The sequence below is a fragment of the Camelina sativa genome, chromosome 9, assembly GCF_000633955.1.
Source record: "Camelina sativa cultivar DH55 chromosome 9, Cs, whole genome shotgun sequence".
Classification (NCBI taxonomy): Eukaryota; Viridiplantae; Streptophyta; class Magnoliopsida; order Brassicales; family Brassicaceae; genus Camelina; species Camelina sativa.
The window spans coordinates 26,884,631-26,901,333 of NC_025693.1; the positions used below are offsets into that span (position 1 = coordinate 26,884,631).

General features: G+C 38.3%; 3 protein-coding genes and 2 pseudogenes across 4 annotated transcripts in view; 1 reads left to right on the forward strand and 4 right to left on the reverse strand.

The window, feature by feature from the left end:
* Nucleotides 1,098-2,264, forward strand: LOC104712459. Of its 2 annotated transcripts, XM_010429362.2 has the most exons (4): nucleotides 1,098-1,327; nucleotides 1,419-1,619; nucleotides 1,720-1,884; nucleotides 1,978-2,264. In XM_010429362.2, exons 1-4 carry the CDS (start codon nucleotides 1,309-1,311, stop codon nucleotides 2,061-2,063), a joined length of 471 nt encoding a protein of 156 aa, XP_010427664.1. In that variant the 5' UTR covers nucleotides 1,098-1,308; the 3' UTR covers nucleotides 2,064-2,264. The 2 variants fall into 2 exon arrangements, with proteins under 2 accessions (XP_010427664.1, XP_010427663.1); XM_010429361.2 differs by having other exon boundaries at nucleotides 1,099-1,327; nucleotides 1,720-2,264.
* On the reverse strand, nucleotides 7,761-11,229 carry LOC104712461 (annotated as a pseudogene).
* Nucleotides 12,936-13,640, reverse strand: LOC104712462. Its single transcript, XM_010429364.2, has one exon. It carries the CDS (start codon nucleotides 13,566-13,568, stop codon nucleotides 13,224-13,226), a length of 345 nt encoding a protein of 114 aa, XP_010427666.1. The 5' UTR covers nucleotides 13,569-13,640; the 3' UTR covers nucleotides 12,936-13,223.
* On the reverse strand, nucleotides 13,755-15,538 carry LOC104712463 (annotated as a pseudogene).
* The window catches only part of LOC104715753 (probable polygalacturonase), a 5,822-nt gene continuing 5,225 nt past the window's right edge, over nucleotides 16,107-16,703 (reverse strand). The window contains exon 3 of the mRNA XM_010433132.2: nucleotides 16,107-16,359. Within this exon, the coding sequence (XP_010431434.1) occupies nucleotides 16,107-16,359 (253 nt within the window). The remainder of the gene's footprint in view (nucleotides 16,360-16,703) is intronic.

Below are 16,703 nucleotides of genomic sequence, written 5' to 3' on the forward strand. Positions count from 1 at the left end.
AGAGAGATGTCCTATTACCCAAATATAAGGTTTATGTGGATGTGTTAATATTTCGAGTTGGCCCGGAGGAAAGATACCAACTAGAAAGTTTTTCCTTTCTAATAAATAACATCATACGGATTATCGTAGGCGCCTAACCGCGGTAAATGAGATTAGGTATGATCTGATTCACAAACTTAATCTGGTGAAATCTCATCCGAGAGATTGGAGCAGGAATGACTTTGGTCGAGTGGCAGCTATACCTATATGCTTGTTTGTGTATTGTAATGACTGTCTTCTGGTAGCAAACTCCGCTTTTGGAGAGAATAATCGAGGAGTTATTTATTGTAGTTATTTTACACTTAGGACAATGAAACCCTTTTATTTGAATGTGTCAAGTTCTGAGATGAAGTAGTGAGATGCAAGTCTTGGAATGCATAAGTGGCAGTGAGAAAGCAAGTGTGTGGAAAATTAATAAATAAAAACCTCTAAACTTAGAACAGATGGAAAAATGTTTGGCAGCTACTTGGAGTATGCTCCAACACATGCTCACACATACAAACAATTTAAATGTCTGTTTAATTACTTGAACTATCGTTATTACATAAGGACATGGGTAAACTTATAGAGGTTATGTGTAGAGCACCATAACCATAGCTTCGGGTACCATTCCGGTGTTTGATGCAGCGGAATCCGATCACCGGCGATTTGGTCCGTTATGACCCAATTACATTTTTTGACCCGGTTCTTTTTTATTAAACTAGACCCAAATAATTTTGATCAAACCGATCCAGTTAAAAAAAAAAGATTTCAGTGTAAAAAATGTTAAACACACAAAATATTTTTCAAGTAGTTAAAAATGTTTGGTTCCGAAGTTCCACAATTGCCGGTGATCAGAGTTCAAACATTTTTCCGTAGGAGATCTAGTACTCTATATTTTCTCCTCTGACGTTATATTGAACTCTGAAATAAACAAATAATTTTCTTTTTTGTGACAAAATAATTAATTAATTTCGAAACGTGACTCACTTTTGAGATCGTTTCTTGAAAAATTAGAAGAATGGACGAACAAACCCTGAGGGGATGTTGACACGTGGATAATAGAAAGCGATGGAACGGTTGGTGTTATGTGGGATCTCTAATCTTTGGAAATTAAGGAATGGATCGATGCGGTTAAAATCGTATGCTACAGGCAGAGCTGTGTGGTGGAGAGATCTTATATACTATAACTCTGTTTAATCTTTCTTCTTCGTTTCTCTTGGTCTCTTCTCATTATCGCGCACCCATTGATCAAATAGTTTCTTATTTCTCTCGATCTCCGTCCAAACCATGAGCACCGGTCGATCAAGTAAGATCTCTCTCTCCAGTCGATCTAATTGTGTTTTTTTTCCTCCATTTCGTTATTGTTAATCTGTTTCCCGATTTGTTAAACCTCGCAGCGGCTCACACATGCGTCTTCTGGGACGTCCAGGATTGTCCAATCCCTGATGGTGATTACAATCCTAAGTTGGTTTATCAGAATATCAAATCAGCTCTTGCGGATAAGGGTTATTGTGGTAAGGTGAATATGAGGGCTTATGGCGAGAAGAATAAGATTTGGGATGACTTACTAATTGACGGAATCACGGTTATACCAGCAGGTTGATTTCCTTTTCTTAAACCTAGATAAATATATTTATATATATTTTTCGTGTGTGTTAGTTAGAGACCTCTCCGTGTTTTTTTTTTCTGTGATTCCAGGAGATAAAGTTGCCAGAGTTGATAGTATGATGACCGACGTTCTTTTCTGGGCGCTTGAAAATCCTTCCGACTATCCTCTACTTTTTCCAAATGTGATGGTAGTCTCAAAAAACATCACAGAAGACACGGATTTCCTCGAGATTCTTGATCTTTTAGCATTGCGAGGTTACAATATTCTATTAGCAGATTCTAATAATGTCGCATCAGTAAAGCACCCTGAATTTGTGAGCTCAGTATGGCTTTGGACATGCCTCGTAGATGGAGGAAAACCTATCGATATCTCACAGTCTGTTGAAGATGATGATAAGCTGAAGCAGAAGGAGCTTAGTAGGGCCGCTAAATAAGCCGAAGAGGAGGCGGAATAGAAGGCCAAAGAAACCTCAAAAGTAGTTCCATCAATCTCACTTTTAAATGATCTGTTGTTTTTTTTTGTCTTTATTTCTATGAAGTCTTTGGTTTTGTGTGTATTAAAAAGATTGACATTTCATCTTGTTCTGATAAACTCTGTATTGGGTTCAGATGCACCGTTCGTCGCTAATTCATTCTTCAATGTCTTAAAATATCGTTTTTACTACCTTTTGTACTCAAGAAAGATGTTATGTTATCAAGAAAGTTTAATCAGTAACTTCTAAAAAGTGAAAAAATGGCATTGAGATGCACTTAGGAGACCCGTTGACTAGTAGGATTCAACTGGCTAAAGAACTCAGGCTCCATATGATGCACTCACCATTCCTTTTGTAGCCATAGCTCAAAGCCTGCCATTGTAACTTCAGTCCGACATCATTTGTTACTATTGTTATTGGCTTACATAGACAAAATATGAAGTTCTAATACCTTTTATCTCGTGAAATTTGGTTTTATTTTCTCAGCTTTACCTTTATAGAAAGAGAGACAACTGTTTAACTAAAAGATTGGCGGGTTGAGCCAGGCCCGTGCAGTAGTGCAACGCATGGGCGACTCGCGAAAGCCCAGATAGCAAGCTATCTTAACGGGCTTTCTCCCTTAAAAAATAGAGTTAATATCGTGTGAAGCGATGGCCCACATATCAGATATTAAACTGATAAGAACAGATACTACACTTGATCTTAGCCAAAAGGCCGAGAAAGGTATGATTTGAGCGTAAAGCCAGATTCTTTATATATACTGCAAACCTTATGACCAACGCTCTCTAACTCGTCGATGTGGGACTTCAGTAAAATACACTTTAGATTTCTTCTCTTTAGGCATCTTTATCCTTTAGTCACATATGAAGACAAAACACATACATATGTCCACATGTAACTATGTAAGAACCCAGTGGAAGAAAGATGGAAACATATACAAAAATCATCAAAGAAATAATTGGAGGAGCTTTCTTGCTCAGGGAACTAAAAACGATGCTTGAATTAGGCCCTCTTCTTCCTCCAATGTTGTATTTTTATCTCATTTGCAGAGTATAGTCTGTTTCCATCGAATTTTGCTCTGATTCTGTTTGCATCTATATCCTTTCTTGGCCCTTAACTGACATTATAGATTCAAATTCCAAGTAAACGCCTTTTGTCTACCGTTGAGAGAACGCTAGTATATTGATGGTTCCTTGAGGAAGAAAAACAACAAAGAAACAAAAGAAAAATTCCAGGAAAAAGGTAAGCTAATAGCTAAATACAATTCGCTAGGAGAAAATTCATCGGATCAAATACTTACGGCTACATGTAACTTCGACAAGCCTTGGTTTGTTTCAGTAGATGGTAACAAAAGGCTTTCCCTAAAGAATTCCAATCTATTTGTAACCACTGCACCTATTTGCTCAACTTGCTGCTTCACATTCCTGTTCTTTGGAGTTTTCGTTTCCCCAGAAGGAGTGAACGGTCAAGTGCATACCTAATGCATTTCCAAGATGTGATCAACTATGTAAAATCAGAAGCACATAGCGCATCAGAGGAGCCATGGTTCTCCTTCTTTCAGGGTTGTTACGTAGAAGATCACGAAACAAACGGTACAATGGAAGCTCATTACACGGTGAACATAATTGTCACCAGCATAATCCCAAACACGCTGTGGTTCAAGCTCAAGTGAATTGCTCTGTCTCTTCCTAATTCCTTCATGTCCTTTCTTGTACCTACGATATATATATAGCAAAGCAAAATGCAATCGATACAATGCAAAATGTACCTTACACAGACTAAAGAGAGACTAAATAAATGTTTAACTAAAAGATTAACAGGTTGAGCCAAGCCCGTGCAGTAGTGCAACGCATGGGCGACTCGCAAAAGCTCAGATAGCAAGCTATCATGACGAGCTTTGACCCTTAAAAAATAGAGTTAATATCATGTGAGCCGATGGCCCACATATCAGATATTAAACTGATAAGAACAGATACTACACTTGATCTTAGCCAAAAGGCCGAGAAAGGTATGATTTGAACGATCAACTCAGCTTCTTATTTATACTGCGAAGCTTATGACCAACGCTCTCAAACCTGTCGATGTGGGATTCCAACTCATCACCTTTTGAGATTTTGAACAAACCGCCTTAAAGACAATAAATACGCCGTCGAGTCACCATCGTCTGAGTTTGAACCTTTTTTTTAAAGGATTGGTTACAGCCTTTAAGAAGATCTCGCATGCTTTGTCTTGCTTCTATGCCTTTGTATGTTCTTTAACATTGATTACAGAACTATGTAAACACAGAGAAGAATCGGAATTTGGTAAGTGTTCTAATGCAACATTTGAGGAGTTAAGTCATATGTTTGTTAACTTAAGACCTTAATCAACAAGATTTACTGGTTTAGGCTGCAAATTACATTAAAAAGATGAAAAGTGGAAATCTGCGAACTGGCTATGAGATGCATCAGAAGAGCTACATATGATGATATCCACTCACGAGTCCTTTTGTAGCCATAGTTCAAAGCCAAGAATGCCACTGTAACTTAAAAGATGGCAAACACTACAGAGATTTACTACAATAATCACAGATTTACTTGAATGATAGAGAATTCCGAGGTCATTTGTTACTCTTTGTTCTAATAGATTTCTCTAGTATAATCTGGCCTTACTTTCTGGTTTCTACTATAACTTTTTTTTTTTTAATTTAACCACACAAGGTATAGGGAGACTAAGTAAATGTTTAACTAATAGATATAGAGAGACTAAGTAAATGTTTAACCGACACAAGGTATAGAGAGACTAAGTAAATGTTTAACTATAAGAATGGCGGGTTGAGCCGGGCCCGTGCAGTAGTGCAACGCATGGGCGACTCGCGAAAGCTCAGATAGCAAGCTACCCTGATAAGCTTTCTCCGTTAAAAAATAGAGTTAATATCGTGTGAGCCGATGGCTCACATATCAGATATTAAACTGATAAGAACAGATACTACACTTGATCTTAGCCAAAAGGCCGAGAAAGGTATGATTTGAAAATTAGGCTTAGCTTTGGTTTATATACTACAAAGCATATGACCAACGCTCTCTAACTCTCCGATGTGGGACTTTCGGAAGATACAATTTAGTTTTCTTCTCTATGCGTCCTTTCGTTTTTTACTTTTTTAGTCAAACACATATCAAGACAAAACAATACTCCCTCTGTCTCACAAAGATTGAAGTTTTAAACTTTTACACAGTTTAAGAAAACAATGATTACTGAATTTAAATATATATTTTTTTTGATTAAAGGAATATTATTTAATTTTAAACCAATAACAATTCAAGATCTTAAATATTTTCAATGATTACTTCTTGAAATCTACAAAACATCAATCTTTGTGGGACAAAAAAATATCTCAAAACATCAATCTTTGTGAGACAGAGGGAGTACTACAATTCCCTTTTCTACACATCTTTATTCTCTCTGTGCATTACTTGCCGTTGATCACAAAACTATGTAAAATCCAGAGGAAGAAAGATGTAAACCTATAAAAAAGTCATAAAAGCAATCAATATTGGAGGAGCTTTCTTGCTCAGGGAACTAAAATGATGCTTGCTTGAATTAGGCACTTTCCTTACTACAGTCTGAGCTACTATTATGTTTGCTTTTGGATCCTTGTGGGAAATTACTGTAGTCAGAGGTAGTTCCAAGATTAAGGTTTTGTTCTTGCTTCTTCCTCCAATATTGTGTTTTTCTATCTCATTTATAGAGAATAGGCTGTTTCCAACGAGTTTTGCTCAGATTCTGTTTGTATCTATATCCTTTTCTTGGTCTTAGCAGACATTACAGATTCAAATTCCAAGAAAACACCTTTTGTCTAACGTTGAGAGAACATTAGTAGTTTGATGGTTCCTTGAGGAGGAAATAAAACAAAGAAACAAAAGAAAATTACCAGGAAAAAGGTAGCTAATATCTAAATACAATTCGGTAGGAGCATATTCACCAGATCAAATACTTACTGCTACATGTAACTTCGACAAGACTCGGTTTATTTCAGTTGATGGTAACAAAAGTAACAAAGGGCTTTCCCTAAAGAATTCGATATATGGCCTCCAATCACTCACATAGACCACACTTCTCTAAGTAGCTTATATCTTGCATTTGTAACCACTGCACCTATTTGCTCAACTTGCTGGTTCACATTCCTGTTCTGTGTGGACATTGGTGATAGCGATATGATTTCAATGATGGATGTAAGAGGAGAATCTATTTCCTGCAGCTCTTCATCGCTCATGTATCCTTTTCTTTGTATCATAGATGCTTCTTTGACACTCTTGAGATGTCTCCTTCTCTCTCTGTTCCACTCATTGATGATGGAGGAATGTCTGAAACAGGAGAAGCCACATAAGGGAAGCTAACTACTGATAACTTGTACTTCGACATTCTCTGTTGAGAAACAAACAAACAAAAAATATAGTGGGTACACAGATAAGCTGAGAACAAAAAAAGATGGATTTGATTTTGTTACCTCGGCGTTTAGCCCAGGGACATCATCATAACATAACTCATCAGGTGTAAATTGCAGAGTATACATTTTATCATAGGAAGACTTATTGATGGGCATACTTATGCATCAGTACTCAAGAGAGATGTTATGTGATCAGGACAGCTTTATCAGTAACTTATAAAGAGTGATAAGGTAGCATTGAGATGCAATTAGGAGACCCGTTGACTAGTAGGATTCAAGTTGCTGAAGGCTAATTGAGAAATCTGCAAACTCACCATTCCTTTTGTAGCCATAGCTCAAAGCCAGGAATGTCGGACTGAAAGAGAGTAAGACTATACAGAAAGAGAGGCAACTGTTTAACTAATAGATTGGCGGGTTGAGCCAGGCCCGTGCAGTAGTGCAACACATGAGCGACTCGCGAAAGCCCAGATAGCAAGCTATCTTAACGGGCTTTCTCCCTTAAAAAATAGAGTTAATATCGTGTGAGCCGATGGCCCACATATCAGATATTAAACTGATAAGAACAGATACTACACTTGATCTTAGCCAAAAGGCCGAGAAAGGTATGATTTGAACGTGCAGCTCTGCGTCTTATTTATACTGCGAAGTTTGGACCTACATTCTCTAACTTGTCGATGTGGGACTTTTAAAAAAATTCACTTTAGTCTTCTTCTCTTATGGCATATTTCTTCATTAGTCAAATTACTCAAATACATACGAAGACAAAACAATACTACAAATTCTGTTTCTACACATCTTTGTTACTACAAATTTGCCATTGATCACAGAACAATGTAAACCCAGAGGAAGAAAGATGGAAACGTATACACAAATCATGTATTGGAGAAGTTTTCTTGCTTAGGAAATTAATGCTGATTCCATTGAGCTCACTAGAATAATGCTGGAATTAGGCAGTACGTTCCTAGTACCGTCTGAGGCTCTGAGCTGCTATTATGTTTTGCTTTTGAATCCTGGTCGCAAGTTTATGTAGTCAGAGCAGTTCCAAGATTTATGTTTTGTTCTTTCTTTCCTCCTCCAATGTTGTGTTTCTACCTCATCTGCAGAGTATAGGCTGTTTCTAAACGGCTTGAGCTCAGATTCTGTTTGTATTTATATCCTTTTCTTCTTAACTGACAATTATAGATTCAGAATTCCAAGTAAACACCTTTTGTCTACCGTTGACAGAGTTGTCAGAAGAAAAACATTAGTATTTGTCTATTTGATGGTTTTTTGAGAAGGAAAAACAACAAAGAAACAAAAGTAAACTTACAGGAAAAAAAGTAGCTAATTATATCTAAATACAATTCGCTAGGAGCATATTCATCTGATCAAATACTTACGACTACATGTAACTTCGACATGACTTGGTTTGTTTCAGTAGATGGTTACAAAGGTCTTTTCCTAAAGAACTCGAACATTTGGCTTCCAATCACTCACATAGACCACACTTCCTTAAGTAGCTCATATCTTGCATTTGTAACAACTGCACCTATCTGCTCAACTTGCTTCTTTACATTCCTGTTCTGTGAGGAAGGTGACAACGATACGTTTTCAATGATTGATGTAAGAGGAGAATCTAATTCCTCCAGCTCTTCATCGCTTGTGTATCCTTTTCTTTGTATCATAGACGCATTCCTTGACATTCTAGAGATGTCTCCTTCTACCTCTGCAACTCTCTCTGCTACATTGATTGATGATGGAGGAACGTATGAAACAGGAGAAGCCGCATAAGGGAAGCTAACTCCTGATAACTTATGCTTCGACATGCTCTGAAGAGAAACAAACAAAAAAAGTATAGTGAGTGCACATATAAGCACAGAGAAATAAAAAAAGATGATTTGATTATGTTACCTCGGCGTTAAGCTCTTCTAGGACAGCTCCAGGGACATCATCAGGACAGAACTCGTCAGGTGTAAAGTTGCAGAGTATTCTTTTTATTAAGGGAAGACTTATCGATGGGCATACCTATGCATTAGTCAAGAAAGATGCTATGTGATCAAATGTAGCTTAATAAAGAGTGATAGAGAAATCAAAACAAACCTCTTCTCTAATGGATTGTTCCATTAACATATCTTTTGGAAGCATAAGTAGATCACTAAGTTCGTTTAGCAAACTGAATGACTTCTCGCTATCTATGGGATCATTTTCTTCTACTGAGTCTCTAGTGTTTATAGAGAACATTTCAGCGAGGCATCTTGACCAATTTCCAATCTAAAAGCGAGAGATCACAACATTCAAGAACATTAGTACTTTCTCATGTTAAAGTGAACATAACAATCTGAATTATGTTTCTTGATGTTGTACCGCGTTTTTAAGCTGAGCCCCGGATCCAAAACTTAAGTCTCCAGCAAGGATAGGCAGGACTTTAGCATCTAGGATAGGATCAGAGACGGGATCCGTGGGAATCTGATGCTCTGACTCACGCAGAATTGCATTGAACATGGCTACATCAAGCCGAGCTATACACTTCTCCATCACCTGTTACATAGTATCAAGATAATTTAAGATTCCAATAGCCTTTACATAGTTTATGTCATTGGCTTGGGAACTTTAGAATGTAGAATCTTAATACCATTTTAGCCAAGATAGGTAAGCAACCGCACTCGTGCCCTGCTCCACGCATTGGACAGAGCCTGGATAGAGAAACTTTGAAAGCGTTTTGCCATAGGCTTATTGAATAGTTTCCTTGTACATGATCAGGTCCCATTAGTTTCTCATTCGTTTTACCGCCAATTTCCGGGGATTGCATGTGAGGAGTGAAAACCTGAAAACAGAGAACAGAGAACATGAACAAGTTTCAAAGAAGGAACCTTTCTTAAAAATTTCAGTGAAGGAATGAGTCTTTCTTGAAATTTCACCTGCCACCAAACAGATTCAATGATTCTAGAGAAAATCCAGAATTCAACTTTCTCTAATGCAGCAGTGAAGGTTTCTGATTCTTTCCAATCTTCAAAAACCTGCTTGAATCCATTTGACTGCTTAGTCCATTGGTTCTTCTTCCTTCTTAGCTTCCCTAAACCAATATGTTCACTCCCGTTTGATTCAGAGGTCTCTGTGAAATGACTAGGAACGCTAGTTTTACCAAAAGCCTGCAAAATGACCTCTCTCAGAGCAATGATGTTTGATAACCAGAAGGTCAACCTAAAACGTAAGAACCAAGAAAAACCTTGAGAAGATCAAAATACTAAAAAGCTAATACACTCATAATTTTTAAATTGTGTTTTTGTTTACCTGGAAACATCGTTTCCGCAAGATTTAGCAGCTAAAATGAGACCAGACACCGAGTTTCTAGCGACGGTTGCTCGCTTTCCTTGACTCCAATGTTTACAGGCATGGATATAGAGTCTAGAAATTCTTCGAGCAGGCGTGGGAAGCTTGTGAGCTGAGCTAGAGTGTTCTGGTACAACCGAGTAGAGTGAAATCTCAAGCGCTGCAACTTCTCTTAGCTCTTCTTCGAGTTTCTCAACTCTTGTCTCCAAACTCTCAACCTTTTGTTTCAATACTTCTTCATCCTCACTTTTTTCTTCAACATCATCACCTGCCTCGTTCTCACTTCCACCACTAATGCCACCATTTGAAGCATCTTCCCAATCTTCGACTCCTTTGACCAAATCGACATTGGCACCTTCAGAAGTTTCCGAAAGGGACACAGAATCTGGCTTTGCATTAGCTATAGCATCAAACTCTTTGCTTTCTTCCTCATCATCATCATCAACTTTCACCAAATCACAAACAGAGCCATTTGCACTCTCTTCTTTCTTGGTTTTCTCTTCAATTATACTAGTCTCGGACTCTTGATAATAATCTGACGACCTATTAACGATATCTTCATCATCCTTATTTGATTGTGTAATCACATCACTTACTACTTCAGAGACTTTAGCTTCCTCCTTAGCATCCAAAGGCTTGAGCCTTTCTTGCCCTGAAATTTTTTAGCGCTGTTCATCTTTTCTAGCTTTTGATCTCTTTTCCCGTTCTTCGTAGACAGATTCGTCTGAACATTGTTGGCTGTTCTTCCCTTCATCATCATCAAACTGTTTTCAGTTTTTCTCCAAAGCGCAACAACAGTTACTAAACAACTCTCAAGTAACGCATGTAAAAAGAACAGCTGTGATCAATAGTCTGAAACAGAGGAAAAAGGACAAAAACTCAGTTGCGTATATTCCTGAAATCCAAGGCAAATAAAGGAAAACGACAATATATTCGGCACTTGTTATGGTTTGTCTCAATCTACATGAAAAAAAAAAAGTTGTTCTTTTATAGCATAATACTAAAACAAAACGTTAAGCCCCACAGAAAGCAATCAATAGATTCTCACAATTTTCTTGTTGCTAATGGAAATGAGTGCATTCTGATAATGTTTCTAATCATAAAAAAATGAAAATAGAAGTTACATACTGCAAAAAGATCGAAACAGAGGAGAACTAAAAATGAGAATTTTACGAGTCTCGAGGAAGAAACAGAACAAAGAGACTCAAGAAACCCGTTTTTTCACTTGGGGATCACCAAGAAATCCGTTTTTTTTTTTTTTTGGTTCCTCAAATGAGCTTTTACTTTATCAGGAAACTGTAAAAAAGCCACTTTCTCGCTCTCTACGGCTCGTGAAAAAGGAGTGCTGCTGCAGGATTTAAATGAGGGCATTAAGGAAAAAAAAGGGGTCGATTACGGTACGAACCGTGAAGATCGGTCGTCGTGTATGATGCAGTTACATGTAAACCAGGAAAAGCTTTGTCGGTGGTTCAAGTGTTTACCGGGAGTTGCCGGTCAGATTGTACTCAGTTTACTTTTTTTTTAGTCAGAGTAATGATGACCCGTACTGTCACTTTCACTTTCGTCCTTCAGATCTTATTGCCTTCCACTTCTATACACTAAACAGCAACCATGATTTAGATTCGTACCTTTTTCTTGGTTTTTACATCCAAATAATGTTTAAGACAGAAGCATAATATTTTTGCCATGACAATAATATGATGCAGTAGTAGTAATAAAAAAAAGAGGGAAATTATTGAGTTTGGAGGTTGTGGACGAGAGAAGAGAGAGTATGTATGGCCCAAAGGAGAGTAGAGTAGACCACAAGAGATCATTATTAAGATACAGGTAGAAGATAATTTAAGCAAAAGTTTTTGCTAGTTTGATAATTTACAAACATATAATATGAAACGACAAAAACCACTTAATGTTAGTATACCGACATAACGCTGATGATGATTTTGGAATTAGTAGATGCAAACTATTTATAAAAAGAAAAATATCAATGCAGGTAGGAACAACCAATAAGTACACCAGCTAGCTTTAGTGTTCACTATTCATGAACAGCCACCAAACACTCAAATAATTCGATGCCCACTTTTTTTCAGTTGCACACAATGTGCAAGTGTGGTAGGGATATCACATATGAATTTTGGTTTAGATTTTCCGGTTCTATAATCAGTCTGTTTTGGCTTCGGTCTAGTCTGATTCGAAATTCCAGACCCAAAAGTAAGGAGAACAAAAGGATTACATAATCATACTGAGAGTGAGACAGAGTAAGCATCCAACACAACCAAAATGAGATGGAAAGATCAAACCTAATACTAAGAATAGCGAGCCACCATGCTCATCAGTAGATTTAGGAATCCAACACAGAACCTACAGTTTACCTAGATATTCTTAATGCATCAACAATCTTCAAAAATGGCAATACATGTTTCATTGTTTCTAGTTCTACATCTATTCATTTGAACCTGCTGCAGAGACATAAAGTATACTGTTATGTTTCTAAGACTCCACCATCCAACATGAGTGTAATTCTCTTGCACCTATCTCTCCCTGAACTTATCCAGTTCATCAAAACCTGTTTTCCAAAAAGCCGATATCAACACTCTCATGTTCTCTCTCACTTGGTATAAGTAAATGGTTGGCAACTCAACACACACAGCAACTCACATAATTGTTATAAATGGAAAGCATACTTTAGTAATCATTCAAAGCTTCAGCTAACCCCCCCAATATCATAGGACATAAAATAACAAGAATCCAAAGTGTTACATCCTACAATTGCTCATCCTATTTCCTAACTCCATGAGTGTATACAAACTAGAATCTTAAGCTATAGTCATGAACCTGCCTTTTCGAGGCTTTCATAACTAGAAAACAAAGTAGAAACTTTCCCTAACCAGAAGGTCCAGAACTATCCTTACACCCTCACTAATGCGAAACTGAAACCGGAATCTAGATATCTTTATACTGCACAGCATCATAAGACAAGAAGCTATAGAATTCACAAATCACATAAATGAACATCAAGATAAACTGGAATCTGAGAGACCATCAAGATAAACTGGAAGATCAAAAATTAATCAAATTTGAGAAGTTATAAGCAAAAAAAGGATTGGAGACAGCAAAATGCTTTGAAACATGATCAAAAATCTAAGGTGAGTTACACAAAACCATCGTCAAGAGAAGAGTTAAAAGATGGCTTATTTCATGAACAAATTTTATGAACACTAACAACAACAAAGAAAGGAAGAGGAGAAGGGAAACAAAACGAAACCCTAGGTCACTAGTAATTCCGTGATCATCATCATAAACGGGTAAAAATAAAAATCTCCTCAACTCCCCCGGAAAACACAAACACACATACCATCGAATCATATGAACTATCTCAAGATCAGAGATTAATCAGACGAATCACCAGCAGCTGCGAGTTTCTCCATCTCAAGGCGCTCGAGAGCTTTCTGATGAGCCCAGGTCTCGATTGAAAGATCCGGTTTGGCATTGAGTCCGACACCGAGGATAACAATCGTGAGGAAGCTTGTGATGTAACAAGGCAGCTCCCAATCTTCCCACTTACGCGACTGTCCTGGAGGCGGCGGAGTCCGGTTCATGAAATATCCTTTGGGTCGCTCTTCGTGTCCCGCCGTCGCCCACCGGCTTGGACCAGCTGATGTGGATCCAGATCGGAAATAGATCCGGTTACGGAGCGTCTTCGCTGCGACGATCAATGGCTTCGTCGACGCCATTTCTGTGATTCCGATTTCTTCTTTGAGCGATTGATTGATAAGTAAACACGCGACTGTGCAAGCAAACCTACAAATTACTCCTGAAACGACACCGTATAAGGGAACTCAGAATTAGAAAACGTTGTCGTTTAGGGGAAAACAAGTACTCGTATTGTTTAGTTCCTCTAAACGTTTACAAGTATAAAGAAATCAGAATCCAAATTTTTTACTTAAACCAAAGATAATGATTGAAACAAATCTTGTGTTCAACAACAAAAACGTAATCAGACTCAAACAATCTCGTGTAAAAGACCAGAATTGAAACCAACAAACGAGATATTATTCACAGTGGAAGGTCTAAATTCGAGAGGAACATTCCAAGCAGAGTTCACATCATCTGACCATTTCAGGTCAACATTCTCGATGCTAAACCCGTTCACATGTTCCATTATGATCCCAGCTGTGGTGCTATGGTTCACGAGACCTTGACATCCAGGTCTATAATCCACAAGCCCTGCACTGTAATTACTCCATCTTCTGACAGTAAGGTTCATGTTTTTGAACTTTATATCTGAGAGTAATCCGTTTGGAGAACCTGATAAAAAGACTCCATTTTCAGAGTTGATTGTTATGTTTACGAATAGGAGATTCGAGATTGAGCCTTCCTTTGCAGATGGGCTACGAGGGCAAGTTGTTATATAGATTGGTTCTGCTCTTCCCCACCATGATGGATCGTAGTATCTTGTACTAATGTTTATATTCGAAAATGTAATGTCACTCACATTTCCTGCAAAAGGCCACATATACTGGGGTTACATTACATCACATGAGTTTTTATGAGTTTATAAAAGCAGCCAAAAGAAAAGAAGAAACTTGTATACCTCCATCGCGTATTTGCATGCCAAGGCCTCTGTGAGATTCAAAAATAGTAATGTTATCAAAGACAAGACCTTTGAAGTCGAACCAGCTCGCGCTACCTAGTTTAATGGCCGAGGATTTAGTCCGGATCCAACAGTCAGTAGCGGTTAAGTTGTAAAGCGGACCAGTGTAAGTCTTGGGACAGATTGCATCATCCCCTGTGTCAATGTGACACCTTGTGATAACAGTGTTGTTGGAATCTTCAATGTCGATTCCATCGTTATTTGGAGTGTTGAAGTCCCCAAGGATGGATACATCGTGGACTGATGTGTTCTCGCACCTCACAATGTGCAAGCTGCAAGGAGTAGTGCTAAAGTATCAAACCATAGATTCATTCAGTCTTGAGATTACTCTTCAAACTATTTTTAACCATTGAGGCATTGAGCAATCACAGAAGCAAAACTAACCACCAATAAGCAGGCTCACGTAGAGTGATGTTCCAGATCTCAACGTTTCTAGAATCAACGAAACCAACGAGCCTAGGTCTACACTCATCACCCAAGCAAGCACCAGTCTGATTCCAGCTCACCATCACGTTCTTCTTCTCATCGAATCTGACCACGAACTTCGATCCCTGCCCATCGATGGCTCCTCCGCCGCTGATTCCAACGTCGGTCGCGTTGTTCGCCACAACCACGTACCAATCCGAGGAAGTCTCCGCCGGATAATAATCCTCGATCCTCGGTCCACCGAGAAGAACCGCGTCCTCCGTGACATCGAGAACGACGCCAGATCGGAGATGGAGCTTGGCGGTCAAATAGGTTCCGGATGGGAAAACGACGCGGCAGATGGAGGAAGACGATGCGCAGTGACGGTTGCAGGCGTCGATGGTTGACTGAATCGCAGAGGAGTCGTAGTTGATACCATCGCCGGTGGCGCCGAAATCGGTAACGGAAAGAGTCAGAGAATCGCCGGGAAGTTGGATTTTTGAATGTGACGTGTACGATTGTGATTGGACGAGAGAGCAAAATAATAGGATCAATAATATGCTAAGTAACGTAGTCCTCCCCATAGTGTATTTTTTCTAATGGTCTGATTAATCTTATCCAACAGACTGACTGACCAATATGTAGACTTCATTGGAAACTATATTATTACAATTCTTTATTTGAAACTTTAGAACTCTTTGAGCAGCTTGCGTGATCTTACTGTATTAGAGTTTATTAATACATGGTCACTTCAACAAGACCTCGATGTATTTTCTAAGGAGAGTCAACCGATGAAGTGATCCATCTAAATATACAGAAGATGATGTACGAATGGGATGTGTAGAGCCAGTCACATATCTCCAAGTATTCGTGCTAAAATTAAGAACCTTGCATGTTGTGTGACCATCTAGGTCAAGTTCTAAAGAGTTAATAATGTCTTTACCGAATCATTGAATTTTTGGTGACACCTTAGAAGTAAAATAGTTTCTCTTGAGCAGTGCAAAGACCTATATTCTATAGATTCTACATTGTGGAAGTCTGGTAAAAAAATAAGAAATAATCATATACCAGTTTTGTCTCTCTGAAACAAATGACCGACACCTTCTTAACAGATATCTAATTTCTTATATATATTTATGAGATTATATATATAGAGAGAAACGAGCTTATACGATATATATACACATTCATGATCTACTACTGTTTTCCCAACTTACAGCTCCATTTTGACCTGATTTGGGTGCAAATTAGCAGAACCCACCATTACATTTTCAGAGACCGCCATCAAATTGCTGTGATCATTGCCATGAGTTTGATCCTCTTCTCTTCCCCATACTGGCTGATTCAAGCCGTCAAAAGGCCATTGTTGCGGTGGTGGTGGTGGTGGTGGTTGCAGTTGCCGGTGATGAAAGGACTGTTCGGTCTCTATGGCTTGGTGAGGCCAAGCAAGCTGCATTGCTGTACCACTGAAGCTCCCGTCCATTAAAGAACCGTTCTGTGAAATAAAACCAAAGCCAAAAAACCGGAAAAGATATCAGCTAAGGGATTATTCATAGAGATCTTGATCTAGTCAAAGAAGTCAACTATTGTTGCTGTGCTATTATTATCCTAAAAGAACAAGGTTTAATGAGAGGGTCCCTGGCTATTTAATGGCAGTACAAGCTGTAAGAAGAAAGAGAGATAAAGCATTTATTTACTTTGGTCCAAAAGTTTAGATGAGAATCCACAGGTGATCATGAAATTAGATAGGTCACTTTGAAACAACAAGATGTTGGAAGAGACCCACAGAAATTATTGAATTGTTTTATTT